Source organism: Numenius arquata, chromosome 27 (assembly GCF_964106895.1).
Source record: "Numenius arquata chromosome 27, bNumArq3.hap1.1, whole genome shotgun sequence".
NCBI lineage: Eukaryota > Metazoa > Chordata > Aves > Charadriiformes > Scolopacidae > Numenius > Numenius arquata.
Genome location: NC_133602.1, coordinates 921256 through 937665, shown reverse-complemented (window position 1 = coordinate 937665; position 16410 = coordinate 921256). Strand labels below are relative to the sequence as shown.

Below are 16410 nucleotides of genomic sequence, written 5' to 3'. Positions count from 1 at the left end.
GGCCTCCACCCCCGCCGCGGGGCTCGGGCGCCCGCCTGCTCCTCACGGCAGGGGGGAACCGGGAACCCGAGCCGCTGGAACGCGGCCAGGCCGCGGCGGCCCCACTACCACCGCCCGCCTGAGGGAGCCCACGGCCCCCGCCTTCCCCGCGCCACGGCCCGGTCCCGCCCACCCCGCCCCGGGGCACCAATAGCCGAGGGGGCGGCCCTTACGTCAGGGCCGCTCCGCCCAATAGGAGGGGGGCGTGGGTGACGCGAGGGGCTGTGCGCCTGCGCGTCGCCGCCGCCGCCATTTTGGCCGGCTCGGCGCGGGCGAGGTGGGAGGAGGGAGGGTGTTTGAGGGTGCTGCCGCCATTTTGTCGCGGGCGCTTAGAGTGCGGCGGGAGCGGGCGGAGGGCGCCGGAGCCAGCCCCACACCCCGCGCCACCCGTCAGCCAGCCCCACCGGAGACCTGGCGACCGTCTGCTTCGGTGAGAGCGGCTGTCCCTGAGCGGTGGGGGCGGGTGGGGGACGCTGAGGGAGACTCCGGGAGGGAGGCCGGGGGGGTTCCCTCAGGCGGCTTGGGGGGGCTGATCTTTGTCCTTTGAGGGGAAAAGTGCGGTGTTTGCCCCTGTCCCGGCTTTGTGCATGCAGGGCCGGTCTCTCTTATCCCTCCCCTCCGCCTCGTCTCGTAGGGGAGCTGCCGGAGGGGACTGGACCGAGGGCCCAGGCCAGGCCTCGGTTTCCTCCCCGTCCTCGGCCGGCGGTGCCGGGGCGGGCAGATGGGAGCGGGGCTTTCCCAGCTGTCGTTGTTCAGGAAAAAATGCTCTTTGAAAACGTTTTTAGTTAAAGAAAAACGGGGTAGGGCTGCCTGTTGGCTCAATTTCTAGCCGATGGACTGTAAAACATTGCAAAGAAAGCATTTTCTTCAAGGTATTTCGAGGAGGAATACTTCTCGGCAGTCATTTAAGTATTCAATTTGGTGCTAATTGTATTTAAAAGAAAAGCTAAAGCGATCTGCATACTTAGTGAATTTGAGCTTAGCACATTTCAGTAGTATTCATCACCCCCAAAGCACTCGGGCTTGAGCTGTGCTCCCCAGATCAGGAACAGCTGAGTTTAAATCCCTTCCCTGAGGCATGTGGCGGGTTCTCATGTCGAAGAACCGCATTAGGGTTGCGGATGAGCCGCCTACCAGAGTATTAGATATTAAAAAGCCCAAGTGATTGCAGTTTATTTCTGTCCAGGTGGTGGCAATCGTAGTGGGAGGATGGAACCTTAATATTTTTAAAGTATATGGGACTTCCATAGAGTAAAGTTGAGATTTCATTGCCAGGTATATAGTATGTGCCTGTTTAAAGCAAATTGGGGTTTCCATCTGGCTGATAGTAAAGCAGAGGGAGTGTGGCAGTGTCACTAGGTGCTGCACTAAACAAGATATTTGGGTGACATCTTGACTGATGGACTGTTTTTGCAGCATTCCTCCTGCGATCGGTAAAATTTTCCCTTTCTAAAAAGATGATTTCTTAGGGTGGGTTAGCATAACTTGCTGATTTATTAAACCTACTATATCGCGGAAGTGGCCTAGAAATCTTATTAAAAATGTATTAAATTGCCCCGTTCTTGGTTCTCTCCACCAAAGGAGCAGGAATGCATGGGGTTTTTTTAATGTTTAGTCAAGTCGGCACCACATCTCTGTGCTGTTTGTTAAATCTGCTTCTCCTGTTTTGCAGATTCTCTTGATCTGAAGATGGCTGCACAGTCAGCACCGAAGGTTGTGCTAAAGAGCACCACCAAGATGTCTCTGAACGAGCGGTGAGGAAGCCAACAGCAGCTTCAGCTCATAAGAAATTATTTTTTTATTTTTTATTTTTTTTTACTTAAATATCACTGTCCGGTGTCCAAAAAAACCAACGTGGTTTCTGCCCTCTTTTAACCTCACTAAAACAAGCAGATGGCTTTGCACCTCTGTCTTAAACTCCAACAAATGTGGTACGCACGGTTAAAAGGGCGAGCGTTGCGGAGAAATTTATCCGTAGCCATTAAGATTAAACTATCCGACACGTAAAATAATGGTGGGATGTGGTATAACCAAAAGAGAGAAACCTCACACCCTCCCTTTTTTTCTTCCACATGTTTTTTTACATTTTAGCTCGTCGACGCTGCGGCGCGGTAGCATGTTACCCAGGCTGCGGCAGGTTTGCTGCTTTGTCCGAGGCGGACTCACGCACGCGTGGTCTGGCCTGTAAGAGGCAGGCAGCAGACCCTCAAACAAGCCCGAAGGCCCTTTAAACAAGGTTTTGGGCCTTGTAAGAGGCAAACGCTTTGCTTCATCTCCATCTCCTCTCTCTCCTTGATTTCTTTATTTCTTCTGTTGAGTATTTTTCTGGGTTTGTTTTTTGTTCTGTTTTTTTCCATGCCATTCTGCGTTTCTACAGCGATGACTTAACAGCGATGCTGCAGTTAATGTTTCGCTTTCTTACTAATCGCTCTTTTAACGATGTTAGTCTCATGGAATCAGGGAGAAAGGGAGTTGTCTGCCTGCAGTTCCTGTTCTGGCGAGGTCTGCGATGAGACGTAGCCTGAAGGGATGCTTGGGCTCACCCCGCAGAAGGGGAGCAGCGCAGGGGAGCCTCGCTGGCCTTTTCCCTTTTAGTCAGTCCATGTTCCTCATCCCTAAGTGTTTTCCAGTCTCATGTAGCTCCCAGGACGCAGCAGAAAGCCGATGGGATGCTGCTAAGGAGGAGCTAAGGAGGTTACCATCACGCTGTATGTTCCGCTCCTGTATTGCTCTTAAAGACAGAAGATTCTTTGTGCACCAAAGAAATGGCCAAAGCTTTTTATAAATGTTTTTATAAATGAGCACAGTTGGGTGGTGGCATTTCTTAGGGCGCCAGTGCTGCCGGAGGCACGCTGGTCTGTTCTGGGGTCTTTAGTGGAGCTACCTTCTGGCATTGAGGTTTTTAAACTAATTAAATAAGTTTTCTTACCTTTTAGAGGATTAATTTGGATTTTGCAGTAGGATTTCGGTTTGCTTTTCTGTTTCTGTCATGTCTTCTCCCATCTGTCATGGTCATCTCTGCTTCCTGCTTGTTTTCATTCCTTCTGCCATTTCTAAAAATCAGTAACCTAAAGCTTTTTATCACTTCTGAATTAATACACAACGTCATTTCTGAGTTTCCAGTTCTTGCACACTTGTGGAAAACAAGGAACACGTAAATCCCGTATGACGTGACCCAAGTACCACTCTTTTACATAAGGTTCATGGGATCTGGAGATCCAATCTTGAGAACCATGAAATGCCGATAAATGTATGTAATAAAGCTTTATTTAAACACCCGTTTTATTCGACCTTGAAGCTTTACTAACATGCTGAAGAACAAACAGCCGATGCCAGTGAATATTCGGGCTACCATGCAGCAGCAGCAGCAGCTGGCCAGTGCCAGAAACAGAAGACTGGCCCAGCAGATGGAGAATAGACCTTCTGTCCAGGCTGCTTTGAAGCTTAAACAGGTGAGAAAAAGCGGCTTTTTTCCGGGGCAGCCCATCAATGATTGGCACCGGCAGCTTTTCAGGGCACGGTGGGTTTTGAAAAATGCTCCTGGAAGTTTAAAATGAGAAACCTAGAAGGGACTTGGAGAAAATCCCACCTTTTATTTCAGATAAGTGATGTTTTGTGACTTACCTGGTCGGTATTACTGAGTTGGGGGTGCTTTTGTGCTGGCTGTTCACGTCTCCTCTCTATTTTTTCAGAGAAATGTTCTCATTCTGGGTTTCTGGATCTGCCGAGTGCTTCATCTCGCAATCTAGTCTTTTATGGTTCCACATTTCGGTGATGGGTATTAGAGGTTACGGTGTGTTCCTCAAACTGGTAGAGCAGAAGACCTGAGCAGACACTAGGTTTCGATTTCTCCGCTGTTTCAGTGTGTTCCTCCCTAACTCTGGACTTAGGGAAGGGGCAGGGGTTGAAATCTCTCTACAGCAGAAACCTCAATAACATCCGGAAGAGACGTGTTTCTCTAAATTTTTCTCATTGTCAGGCTTAAGGCTTTTTTTGCAAGTTTTAAAGCGTATTTTTAAGTGGGAAGGGTGGTGAGATTGGCTTAAAATGGATGTGTAGGACACAAACTAAAACCCGTGGGGTAGAGCTGTGGGGCGAGTTCAAACCAGCACCGCCTGACTCGGCTCCAGAAGTAGTTAAATAATATTCTCTACATTCTCCTACGTGAGAAAAAAGCCCTGGAAATTTTTGAGCTGAGCTGCTTCGCCAAATAGCTGGAATACTTAAACCTGCCGCACACGCCGACGTTGAGGGCTCGCTCTCTGCTAAAAGAGGGAGTGCGGTCGCTTTTCCAGACCTCTCGAGACGTCTGCTGTGAAAACAGCCCCTGGTGCCAGTGGGTCTTGGAGAGCTTGTAAACAAAAAGCTCTGGAAACGGTCGCCTAAATTATTTTCTGTTTAAAAAAAAAAAGGAGTTTGAAAAGAATTTCACAAGTGGTGAGTGAAAGCAGAGCGGAAGCGTGAAGTTTCTGCTTGAATTCTGCTGAATTGAAGAGGTTTTTTTTTGGCTTAGCTCCTAAAACCTATTTGATTTTTTCATGGTTTTTAAGGGCATAGGGGTGTTTTCGTGGTCTCCTGGCGTTGAATGCTGCGAGGGAGGGCCACGGAAAGGCGGCGTAGGGAAATTTGGGAACGTGGCTTACGTTGGGTTGTTCTTCCAGGACTGGAAGTTGCTGCGGTGGTTGGATGTTTTTCACCAGGAGCTTTTCAGCTCCTTCCGGCTGTGCTGGGGAGCGGTGATGGACCCCGGTGATGGGTCACCCGTGCTTCAGAAAGGACTTCTTTAAGCTCCCAGGGAGCTCTGCTTGTGCCAAATTCTTGGCGGCGTGTTCTGTATCCTCCGCATCTCAGTGCACGAGCGTTTACGTAAACCTGCTGGGGGGATTTTTATTTTTTTTTTTAACTTAAAACATTTTTACTGATGGTGGTTCCAGACCTGCGTTTACTCCGTGGCTGGAGCAGAGCAAGGTAGAGCAGATGGGTGAGCACTTTGAGGCTGTTTCAGTGCAAAGTCCAGCAGTTTGTGTTAAAATCTTAATGGTAAGCGACATAAATGAATAATTAGATACGGAACATCCACGTGTTTCTCATTCCTTTCTGCCAGCGAGGCTGGGCGGAATAAAGGATGACGTTTTAGGCTGCTACAGCTGTTGGAAAAATGAATGATTTCCTAAACTCTTGAGTCAGTAAAACTTAAAATCTTACTACAGCTACAAAAAAGACTGATTTTTAGAGGAAACCGTTCAGCTTTTCACAGGTTTGGGTCAAATAGAGAAGCAATAACTTCAAACAACTCGTGGAACCTGTGGTAAAATGCAGCCTTTATGGCTCCTCCTGTCCCTTTACCTTCTCGGTGCTGAGAACTCTTGCTCTTGTGACAAGTGTGAAGGTTCCCACCGCTGCTTCCTGGCCCCTTGTTGGGGTTTTGGGGGGACCAAACTGGCACCAGGGGGTGTTAGTGATTTCATCACTATAGTTTTTGTGGTATAGATGGAAAAGTCGCTGCGTTGTCCTAGCTGTTGCTTTGGTCCGTGCAAAGGATGGGCCAGTGGGCCACCGGGAGCGATAGCCACGGCGTGTGGCTCCACAGATGTGCTTGTGCCACAGCAGGGGTCGTTGCTTTCCCTCTCCCTTGGACTGTCACCTTCCAGCAGGAGGGATTAGTGTCGGCCTCGGGGATTAAGTGCCTGATTTAGACCGAGCAGCGCTGCTAAAAATGGGGAGAAATATTTCCTTCCAAATCGGCAAACTTTCTTCTCTCTGCACAAACGTTTGCTTCCAGGAAAGGTCTTTTTAATCTTTGTTTGACCTTCACAAACCATCCCTCCCAGAGCAGATCTGATTCTCTTGACGATATATCGCAGAGAGCTGGTGACCCCCTATTTTATATTTAAAATAAAATCCCAAACACACCCCCTCGCATGGCCAGGTGACTTCTGTGCCGTTGGCCTTCCAAGTCCCAGATTGCTGCATGACTTCTCTTGTTTGTTTTTTTGTTTGTTTGTTTGTTTTCTTCAAAATCTTTTGTTCCAGAAGAGCTTAAAGCAACGCCTGGGTAAGAGTAACATCCAGGCGCGACTGGGCCGGCCGGCTGGCCCCCTCGCTCGCGGAGCCATGGGGGGAAGAGGACTAGCCATGGGGCAGAGGGGCTTGCCACGAGGAGCCATGCGCGGTGGCCGGGGAGCAAGAGCTCTGCTGAGAGGAGGAGTCCCGCTCCGAGGTCAGTGGTTCCAACTGGAGTTGCTTTTATACCAGTAACGCCGGTTTTTCTGACAGCGGGACTCGCGCTTGGGCTGAAAACTTGAATTTCTGTCTGATTTTTACTCGCCTTTCTCACAGGTCAGAGCCTGCTTCGCGGGGGGCGAGGGATGTCCCCCAGGATGGGGCTGAGAAGAGGTGGCATCAGGGGCCGCGGTGGCCCTGGAAGAGGTGGACTGGGCAGAGGTGCCATGGGCCGCGGGGGACTCGGTGGCCGAGGTTGGTGCGCGCGGGCATCAGGAGCCACTCGGTGCTGCCAAATACATAGAAATAACCTTTAATTCTTATTTAATTAATTTTCCTGCATAAGGCTCGTGTTGTGTGAGCACACACGGCCCCAAAACCCCTCGATTTCTTAAATTGTAGTGCTCAGTTTGGGCTTTTATTCCCCAAATATTTTGCCTCACCAAGATCTTCGACGCTGTCACTAGAGGGGATCTGGGGACTCTCAGGCAAGTTGTCCCCTCCTGACCGATGTCACTTGGAATAATAGTTGAGGCAGGGAATTATCTTCCAGCGCGTTGAGGAAGACGGTGGTGTCTCCTCACACCTCCAAAGGAAATGATACAGAGACTGAGGAAACCAAGAGACTCTTCGTTTACTCAGAGAGACCTGGAGAGTTGGGGGGAGAGGAACCTGATGAGATTCAACCAGGGCAAGTGTAGGGTCCTGCACCTGGGTAGGAATAACCCCCCCACACCAGTAGAGGTTGGGGGTGACCTACTGGAGAGCAGCTCTGAGGAGAAAGACCTGGGAGTCCTGGTGGACAACAGGATGCCCAGGAGCCAGCAATGGGCCCTGGTGGCCAAGGAGGCCAATGGCATCTTGGGGGGCATCAGGAAGAGTGTGACCAGCAGGTGGAGGGAGGTCATCCTCCCCCTCTGCTCTGCCCTGGGGAGGCCCCACCTGGAGCACTGGGACCAGTTCTGGGCTCCCCAGTTCCAGAAGGACAGGGAACTGCTGGAGAGGGAACAGCAAAGGGCTACGAGGATGATGAGGGGCCTGGAGCATCTCTCTGATGAGGAAAGGCTGAGGGACTTGGGGCTTTTGAGTCTGGAGAAGAGAAGACTGAGGGGGGATCTGATCAACGCCTGGAAATACTTCAAGGGTGGGTGTCAGGAGGATGGGGCCAGGCTTTTTCCAGTGGTGCCCAGTGACAGGATGAGAGGGAACGGGCACAAACTGGGACATAAGTTCCATCTCAACATGAGGAGGAACTTCTCTACTTTGAGGGTGGCAGAGCCCTGGAAGAGGCTGCCCAGAGAGGTGGTGGAGTCTCCGTCTCTGGAGACATTCAAACCCCACCTGGACACGTTCCTGTGGGACCTGCTCTGGGTGACCCTGCTCTGGCAGGGGGTGGGACAAGGTGATCTCCAGAGGTCCCTTCCAGTCCCCACCAGTCTGTGATGGTGTGAAACCCCATCCTGCTGCCGCGGTCCTACAGGACGTCCCCGAGAAGCAGTTCTGCGGGGTGGGGGGGGGAGCGGTGGCCTCGGGGTCCGGTGGAGCATGTGTGACCCCCATCTTTATGTCCCCTTAGGTCGCGGCATGGCGGGTCGGGGACGCGGTGGCTTCGGTGGCCGCGGCAGAGGCCGAGGTCGGGGCAGAGGATCCGCACGTCCCGCCTTGACCAAGGAGCAGTTGGACAACCAGTTGGATGCCTACATGTCCAAGACGAAGGGACACCTGGACGCGGAGCTGGACGCCTACATGGCTCAGACAGACCCCGAGACCAACGACTGAACCCACACACACGCGCGCGCGCACACACACACAGACTCTTGGTGGCCGTCGGGGCGCCATTTTGGTTGCCCAGCAGCTGAAAACGCAAGCCCTCATCCCGGTCGGAAGGACCCCGCGGGAGCAGGGAGAGAGAAATCAGACTTTAGTGTGTTCCTTCCCCATTTTGATACTCTCCGTTGTATGAAACCTTTAATTTTGGGGGGTTTTGGGATTATTGGATTATTTCTTTTTTAATATCTTTTATTATTTTTTTTTTTCCCCTGTTTTTCCCCTAAATCCTCCGGACACAAAAACGATGGATTCGGTGCCGGGATCGTGATTTTTTTTTTTTTTTTGGGCCTTGGGCCCTGTCACCAATGGGTCAAATTCACACCCAAAATGCAATTTAACCCCCAAACTGGGGGGGGGGGGGGGGGGAGTGAAAAATCCTCCCCCAGTTTTAGGTGATTTTGGTTAAATCTTCTCATTTCGCCCCAAAACTCTTTCCGCAGTCGCTTCCCGGGCTGAAAACTTCCTGGGTTGGTTTGGTTTTTAGCTAAAAAAAATGGGAATTTCTTCGGCGTTGTGTTTGGGGGGGGGGGCCACCGGCGATTTCTGCATTTTCAGGAAAAGGGGGGGGATTTAGGGATGAAACGGCCGGAAAATGAAATTACAGCGCGATAGAACCCTCCCCCCCCCCGGGCTCCAAAATTCATCCTTGTGGTAGCCCAAATTTTGTGGGACTGGCCACCGGCGCTTACCCCCCCCACCCCCCCTCCCGGCTTGGGGATGGGGCCTGTTTCCCCCCCTGCCCCCCCTCCCAAAATCCTCCAGTTTCTTCCCGTTTCCATGGAATCTCGTCTTTCTGGTTTGTTGTAACAAAAAAGAGGAATTATAAAAGCAGTTTGGGCTCCGGCTGGTTTTTTTTGGGGGGGGGGGGGGAGTTTTGCTGGAAATAGTCTCTGGGTGAGGTTTGGTTTTTGCCGGAAAATGGGATGGGGTTTCCCCCCCCCCCCGGGGAAATATTTTGGGGGTTCTTTTCCCCTGGGAAAACGTTGGATTTCTTTTTTTTTCTTTTTTTTTTTTTAACCTGGGAAATGGGTTGGTTTGGGGTTTTTTGCTCAGGAAATGGGTTTTTTTTTCTTGTTGACAAATGTTTGGGGTTGGTTTATTTTCCCCTGGAAATTTATTCTTTAGTTTATTTTCCCCGGGGAAATGGGGGGGGGGGGGGGGGATAATTTTTTCCCCCCAGGAATTTGGGGGAAATTTTTTATTTTCCGGGAAAGGGGGGGGGGGGGGGGCTTTTTTTTTTTTTTTCCCCCGAGGAAATGAGGGGGAGCTCTTGGGAAACGCTTGTGGGTTTTTTTTTTTCCAGGGAAATGGGGAGCAGGGGGGTGTCCCTAGGAAATTTGGGGGGGGGGGGGGGAGTTTCCCCTGGGAAACGGGTTGGGTTTTTTTTCCCGGGAAATGAGGGAGGGGGATGGAAATAGGGTTTTTTTTTTTTCCGGCAAATGGGATTTTTTTGCTCACTTTCCGCCTAAATTCACTGCGGCCACCGTTTCCCCTCCGCGCCGTACGAGGGTTCCCCGGGGGGTCCGCCCCCCCCCCCCCCCCCCCAAGTCCCGGGGAGCCCCCGGTCCCTTCCCCGGGGGGGGGGGGCGGTCCCCGGAGCGGGGCCCGGCCCGGCCGCTGCCTGCGCCCTCCCCGCCCCTCCCTGATGTAAGCGCGGCCGCCATTGGTTGGTGAGGCGAGGGCCGCCTGTCAGGGCGCCGGCGATTGGCTGCGACGCGACGGCGCCTCGCGCGCCCCGGCTTCACCTTTTCGTTGTTGTGGCGGAGGAGTTGCGGGAGCGGCGGCGGGAAGGGACGGGCGGGGGCGGCGGGAACGGGCAGGAGCTGCGGGCAGGAGTGGGCAGGAGCTGCGGGGGACGTGAAGGGGCTGCGGGAACGGGCAGGAGTGGGCAGGAGCTGCGGGGAACGGGCAGGAGCTGCGGGAACGGGCAGGAGTGGGCAGGAGCTGCGGGGGACGGGAAGGGGCTGCGGGGAACGGGCAGGAGCTGCGGGGAGTGGGCAGGGACGGGAATGGGCTGTGGGGAGCTGGGGGGGAAGGGCAGGGGCTGCGGGGAACGGGCAGGGGCTGCAGACAGGGACGGGTAGTAGCTGCGGGAACGGGCAGGAGTGGGCAGGAGCTGGGTGGGACGGGCAGGAGTTGCGGGAAGGGGCAGGAGTGGGCAGGAGCTGCGGGGAGGGGGCAGGGAAGGGCTGCGGGGAACGGGCAGGGACAGACAGGGGTGCAGGCAGGCACCGGCAGGGGCTGCGGGCAGGAGTGGGCAGGAGCTGCAGGCAGGGACGGGCAGGAGCTGCGGGGAACGGGCAGGAGTGGGCGGGGACTGCGGGGGACGGGGAGGGGCTACGGGGAACGGGCAGGGGAACGGGCAGGAGCTGCAGGCAGAGACGGGCAGAAGCTGCGGGGAGTGGGCAGGGGGCAGGGAAGGGCTGCGGGGAACGGGCAGGGACGGACAGGGGTGCAGGCAGGGACCGGCAGGAGCTGCGGGGGTCGGGCAGGAGCGGGCAGGGGCTGCGGGCAGGAGTGGGCAGGGACGGGCAGGGGCTGCGAGGAACGGGCAGGGCTGGGGCAGGAAGTGGGCAGGGACGGGCAGGAGTGGGCAGGGACTGTAGGCAGGGGCGGGCAGGGGCTGCGGGGAACGGGCAGGGCTGCGGGCAGGAGCGGGCAGCGGGGCTGTAGGCAGGGACGGGGGAGGAGCGGGCAGGGCTGCGGGGAGCGGGCAGGGGTGCAGGCAGGGACGGGCAGGGGCTGCGGGCAGGGACGGGCAGGGGTGCAGGCAGGGACGGGCAGGGGTGCGGGCAGGGACGGGCAGGGGCTGCGGGCAGCCGGAGGAGATGCAGCGGGAGCCGGGCCCCGAGTGAGGAGAGCCGGGCGGAGGAGGTGAGTAAACCGGCCCGGCCCCGCTCCATCCTTCCCCCCCCCCCCCCCCTCCCCGGCATCGCCCCCCGGGTGTCCCCACTCGTGTCACCCCCTCTCTGCCCCCCACACCCTGCCCCAGCACCCCCCGGCCCCTCGTTGTCCTGCTGCGCGGGTGGGGGCAGGAGCCAGGGCCGGGGGGGGGGGGACATGACACAGGGACCCCCCACCCGGGGCAGCCCCTCGACGCCTCTCCCCGCTTTCCTCCCGCCGGTAGCCCCAAAACCAGGGGAAACACCCCATTGTCATCCACGGGTGACCTCAGGGGGGGGGAGTGGGCCGGTGTCCCGTAAAGTCCTGGGAGTTGGGATGTGGCCGCGGTGGCCCGTTGGCACCCACTTTTCCAGGGGGGTCCCTTCTCTTCCCTCCCCACATCCCTCAGCATCCTCCCGGGAGCATCCCCGTCCCCAGCCCGGGGTACCGGAGCCGGGCTGGGGGGGGCGGGCAAAAGCCAGGCTGGGGCGGGGGGGCAAAAGCCGGGCTTGGAGGGGGCCAGAAGCTGGGCTGGGGGGGGCCAAAAGCCGGGCTGGGGGGGGGCAGAAGCCGGGCGGGGGGGGGGAAAAGCCGGACTGGCAAATCGGGGGGGGATGAAGTCCCCACCCAGGCACCCGCTCGTCCCCTTTGTCCCTGCCCTTGGGACTATCTGGGAGCAAAGTTAGTGGCCCCGGAGCCAAGGAGATTAGCCCGGGGACCGTCTCCGTGCGGGGGCTGCGGGAGCTGGTTGCCCCCCCACCCCACCCCGTGCTGCTTGTCCCCCTCCTGGGCTTGGGGACAAAGCTGGCTCCGGCTTCGGGGCTCGGGCCAGGGGATCCGGGGGGTGTTTGTAGGGCAGGAGGGATGGGGGGTGGGGAGGAGGGGAGACCCCCACCCCAGCCCCCCGCTGCCGCCCTGGCAGGTGGGTGAAAAGCCCCCCCCCAGGGGACAAAAGGCTGGCCCAGAGATGTCACCTCCCAACTGGAGCGGGGTGATGAGGCGCCTCGTTATTCCTTCGGTTCACTCTGGCACCGGGGCCGGGGGGAGGGGGCTTTTTGGGGTGCCGGTGGGGACAGCCATCCCCTGAGAGCCACCGAGCGCTGCCGGTGACGGAGAAGCCATCACCGGTCCCCCCTCAGCCCAGTTCCCCCGAAACCGGACTGGGCTGAGTTTCGGATGAGGCTGGAGGTGGCCCTGGCCCTTCCAGCCCTTCCCGGAGCCACCGGCGTTGGCTTTGGGGTCCGGCCACCAGAGCTGGGGGGGGAACCGGGACCGACACCGGGGACCCCCCCACGCTCCTTCTGGGACAATCCTGGACAATGTCCCCTCCTCACGGAGAGTCTCCCCGCCACCCTTTTTTCACCTCCTTTAGCCTCAAAATTGAGCCCTGAGGCAGAGGGTGCCAGGCAGGGGAGCAGCGGGCAGGAGGGGTGGCACCGGGGTGACACCGGGGTGACACCGGGAGGGGTGGTGAACCCCAGGGTTGTGCCTCCGTGGGGTCCCTCCAGCATCCTTGGAGATGTCCCCATGGCCGACGGCATCTGGCTCGTCTCAAGCCAGAGGAGAGGAGGGGGGGGGCATGGCCCTGTGCCCACATCCCGGGGAGAGGAGGCGGGGGGGGGGGACAAGCGGGACAGCCACCCCCCCACACCCCCCCGTCCCGCGGGGGAGCGGGGACCGAGGGATTGTTGTGTCTGTCGCCGCTCCAAGGCTTTTCCCAGGTCCCGGAGGGTGGCACCCGCCGGGATGCGGGACCGGGACCCCCCCACACACACGTCCCCCACAGCGGGTACGGAGCCCCTGGCCGGGTGGGGGGGGGGGGGGGATGCTCGTGGGGGCCCCACACGTGTGTGTGTGTGTGTGCGTGGACTCTTGGCGTGTGCCGGCGGCTCTTGGCGTGTGCGGGGGCTGGCGGGCGAGGGAGAAGCCCAGCCGGGAGCCAGGGGTTAAGGAGCGGCGCCGGCCGGGGGCTCTGTTTAGTCTGGGCCCCCCCCTGCGCCAGCCATGGCCCCCCCTGCATCAGCCATGGCCCCCCCTGCATCAGCCATGGCCCCCAGCACCGAGCACACGGCGCCCTCCCGGCCTGGCACAGGCACCCTGCACGCTGCGCACACGCGTGTGCGTGCCCTTACAGGCTGCACACACACGTGCGTGGGCACCCTTGCACACTTGCATGTATGTGGGCACCCTTACATGCTGCACCCACGCGTGGGGGTGCTCTTGCCCGCTTGCACGCTTGCACCCACGCTTGCACGTGGGCACCCTTGCACGCTTGCACCCACAGGCACCCTTGCACACGCAGAGGCACCCTTGCACATGCACATGGGTACCATTGCACACTTAAACGCACACGGGCATTCTTGTATATATGTGAGCACCCTTGCACGGTGCGCGCACACACACACAGGCACCCTTGCACACACATGTAGGCACCCTTGCACACACATATGCAGGCAGCCTTACACATACACCCAGGCACCCTTGCACGCTGTGCACAAACACAGAGACACCCTTGCACGCACACAGAGGTACCCTTGCACGCATGTAGGCACCCTTACACACACACATGCAGGCAGCCTTACACACACAGGCACCCTTGCACACACACAGGTACCCTTGCATGCTGTGCACACGCATACAGGCACCCTTGCACACACACAGAGGCACCCTTGCACACGTGCAGGCACCCTTGCACGCACACAGAGGTACCCTTGCACGCATGCAGGCACCCTTGCACATACGCAGGCACACTTACACACTGCATACTCATGGGCATCCTTGCACGCTTGCACACATGCAGACACCCTTGCACACTGCACACCACACAGGCACGCTTGCATGCTGCGCACACGGAGGGACCCTCGCACGCTTGCATGCACACAGGCCCCCTTGCACGCTGGCACAGACCCTTGCACACACACGGGCACACTTCCACTCACACGCAGGCACCCTTGCACGCAGCCTCGCACGCCATGCACACGCAGGCGTGCTCCCTGCCCGGCCGTCGGTGTGACACGGCCGGTGTCCCCACACGCTGCCCAAGGTGACGCCGTGGCCCAGCTCTGGCCCCGCTGCCATCGGGGCCGGGGACTGCGGGGGGCTGGGGACACCCCGGGTGTCCCCGTGTCGCTGGGACCCCTGTGCCCTCTTCCCACCCCATAGAACCCGGGTGTCCGTGCTGCGCCCCCCCCCCCCATCCAAAGTGGCTTTGTCCCACATCCTCCTCACCGGCTACGTGCCATTTTTGGGGGGGGGGGGGGGGGCTGCCACATCCCTGGTGCCACACAGGGGTTGCGTCCCCCTCTTGCTGGCACCCCCCATGGGTACCATCACCCCGTAGGGTGCTGGGTGGCCCGAGGGGACGGGGAAGAGGCAGGGTGTCCCCTGGCGGGGGGTGACAGGCAGGGCCGTGGGGTGCCGTGCCTTGCAGGGGGAGCAGCGCCATGTCCCTGGGGGCGCCCGGCGGCGGCAGCGACGCCTGCCCGAGCATCGTGCGCAGCCTGCTGTGCCACCGGCAGGGAGGGGACAACGAGACCTTCGCCAAACGGGCCATCGAGAGCCTGGTCAAGAAGCTGAAGGAGAAGAAGGACGAGCTGGACGCCCTCGTCGCCGCCGTCACCACCAACGGCGCCCACCCCAGCAAGTGCGTCACCATCCAGCGCACCCTGGACGGGCGCCTCCAGGTATCCCCCCCCGCCCCCCCAACGGCAGCGGGACACGGGTGCCCCCTGGCAGTCCCCCCCCACCCCGTGCACCCCACAGCCCTCCATGAGGTGGGAAGACCCAAGTTTTGGGGTGTCCCATCAGCCCCCAGGACCCCACAACCCTTCCTGAGGTGGGGACACCTGGGTCTTCAGGTGCCCCATGACCCCCAAGGCCCCACAGCCCTCCCTGAGGTGGGGGGAACCTGAGTTTTGGGGTGTCCCATGAGCCCCAGGACCCCACAATCCTCTCTGAGATGGGGGGACCTGGATATTGAGGTGCCCCATGACCCCCAAGCTGGGGGACCTGGATGTTGGGGTGCCCCATGACCCTCAAGACCCACAGCCCTCCCTGAGGTGGGGGGAACCTGAGTTTTGGGGTGCCCCATGAGCCCCAGGACCCCACAACCCTCCCTGAGGTGGGGGGACCTGGATGTTGAGGTTCCCCATAACCTCCAAGCCAGGGGTACCTGGATGTTGGGGTGCCCCATGACCCTCAAGACCCACAGCCCTCCCTGAGGTGGGGGGAACCTGAGTTTTGGGGTGCCCCATGAGCCCCAGGACCCCACAACCCTCCCTGAGGTGGGGGGACCTGGATGTTGAGGTGCCCCATGACCCCCAAGCTGGGGGGAACCTGGGTGTTGGGGTGCCCCATGATCCCACAGCCCTGCCGAGTTGGGGAGACCAGAGTTTTGGGGTGCCCCATGACCCCCGAGACCCCACAGCCCTCCCTGAGGTGGGGGAACCTGGGTGTTGGGGTGTCCCCTGACCCCACAGCCCTCCCCGAGCTGGGGGGACATGGGTGTTGGGGTGCTCCATCACCCTCGAGACCCCATGACCCTCCCCAAGCTGGAGGGACCTGGGTGTTGGGGTGCCCCATGATCCCACAGCCCTCCCCAAGTTGGGGAGACCCGAGTTCTGGGGGGATCTGGGTGTCTGAGACCCCACAGCCCCTCCCCCCCGAGGGGGGACACCTGGGTGTTGGGGTGCCCCATCACCCCACACCCCTCCCTGAGATGGGGGGACCTGGGTGCCCCGTGACACCCCGTGCAAGCCCTCCCCGAGCTGGGGGCATCCCGTTGCCCCAAGACCCCCCCCCAACCCTCCCCAAGTTGGGGGGATCCCAGGCATCCGGGTGCCTTGAGACCCCCCCACCCCCAACCCTCCCCGATCCGGGGGGACCCAGGCATCCGGGGACCCCCCCGGAGAGGGGCGCACAGGGAGACCCCCCCCCCAGCATCGAGCCTGCCGTTCCGGGCCGGGAGCCACGTTGACTTCAGCGTCTGGGCTTTCGGTGCCCCCCCCCCCCCCCCCCCCGCAGCCGGGGCTGCCCCAGGGATGGGGGGGGCCACGGTGGGACAGGGGTCCCCCCAGGCAGATGCATCCTGGGGGGGGGGGACGGGGGACACACAGGGACAGGCAGATGCGACCAGGCAGGTGCAGCCGCAGGCAGCGTTGCCCCCTGCCCGCGGTCCCCCCCCCCTACTCAGTCCCCCCCCCCGCCATCGCTGGCATCCCCCGGCGACTGTGCCCCCCCTTCCCGGGATGAGTCACTGTCTGGCAGCCTCCGAGCTCCGGGGGGAGAGCGGGGGGGGGATTGTTATGTCTGGAGCCGGGGAGGCGCAGGGGGAGCCCCCCCCCCGCCGCCGCCGCGGGGGCCCTGCCCGGCGCCAGCCCCCCCCCGCCGAGAGGGACCGGCATCCGCGGGGTCCGACCCTCGGGGGGGTGCTGGGGG

At 59.3% G+C, this 16410-nt stretch overlaps 2 protein-coding genes across 3 annotated transcripts in view; one reads left to right on the top strand and one right to left on the bottom strand.

The window, feature by feature from the left end:
• The first annotated feature begins 302 nt into the window (after positions 1-302).
• CHTOP (chromatin target of PRMT1) lies at positions 303-8915 on the top strand. Of its 2 annotated transcripts, none has more exons than XM_074164530.1 (6): positions 303-469; positions 1712-1793; positions 3338-3491; positions 6076-6259; positions 6379-6516; positions 7838-8915. In XM_074164530.1, the coding sequence occupies exons 2-6, from the start codon at positions 1729-1731 to the stop codon at positions 8038-8040; spliced, it is 744 nt and encodes a 247-aa protein (XP_074020631.1). In that variant the 5' UTR covers positions 303-469; positions 1712-1728; the 3' UTR covers positions 8041-8915. The 2 variants fall into 2 exon arrangements, with proteins under 2 accessions (XP_074020631.1, XP_074020630.1); XM_074164529.1 differs by having other exon boundaries at positions 310-469; positions 6073-6259.
• Positions 8916-16161: 7246 nt separating this feature from the next.
• INTS3 (integrator complex subunit 3) overlaps positions 16162-16410 on the bottom strand; it is a 50147-nt gene continuing 49898 nt past the window's right edge. Inside the window, exon 28 of the mRNA XM_074164386.1 lies at positions 16162-16247. Coding sequence (XP_074020487.1) covers positions 16162-16247 — 86 coding nt within the window. The remainder of the gene's footprint in view (positions 16248-16410) is intronic.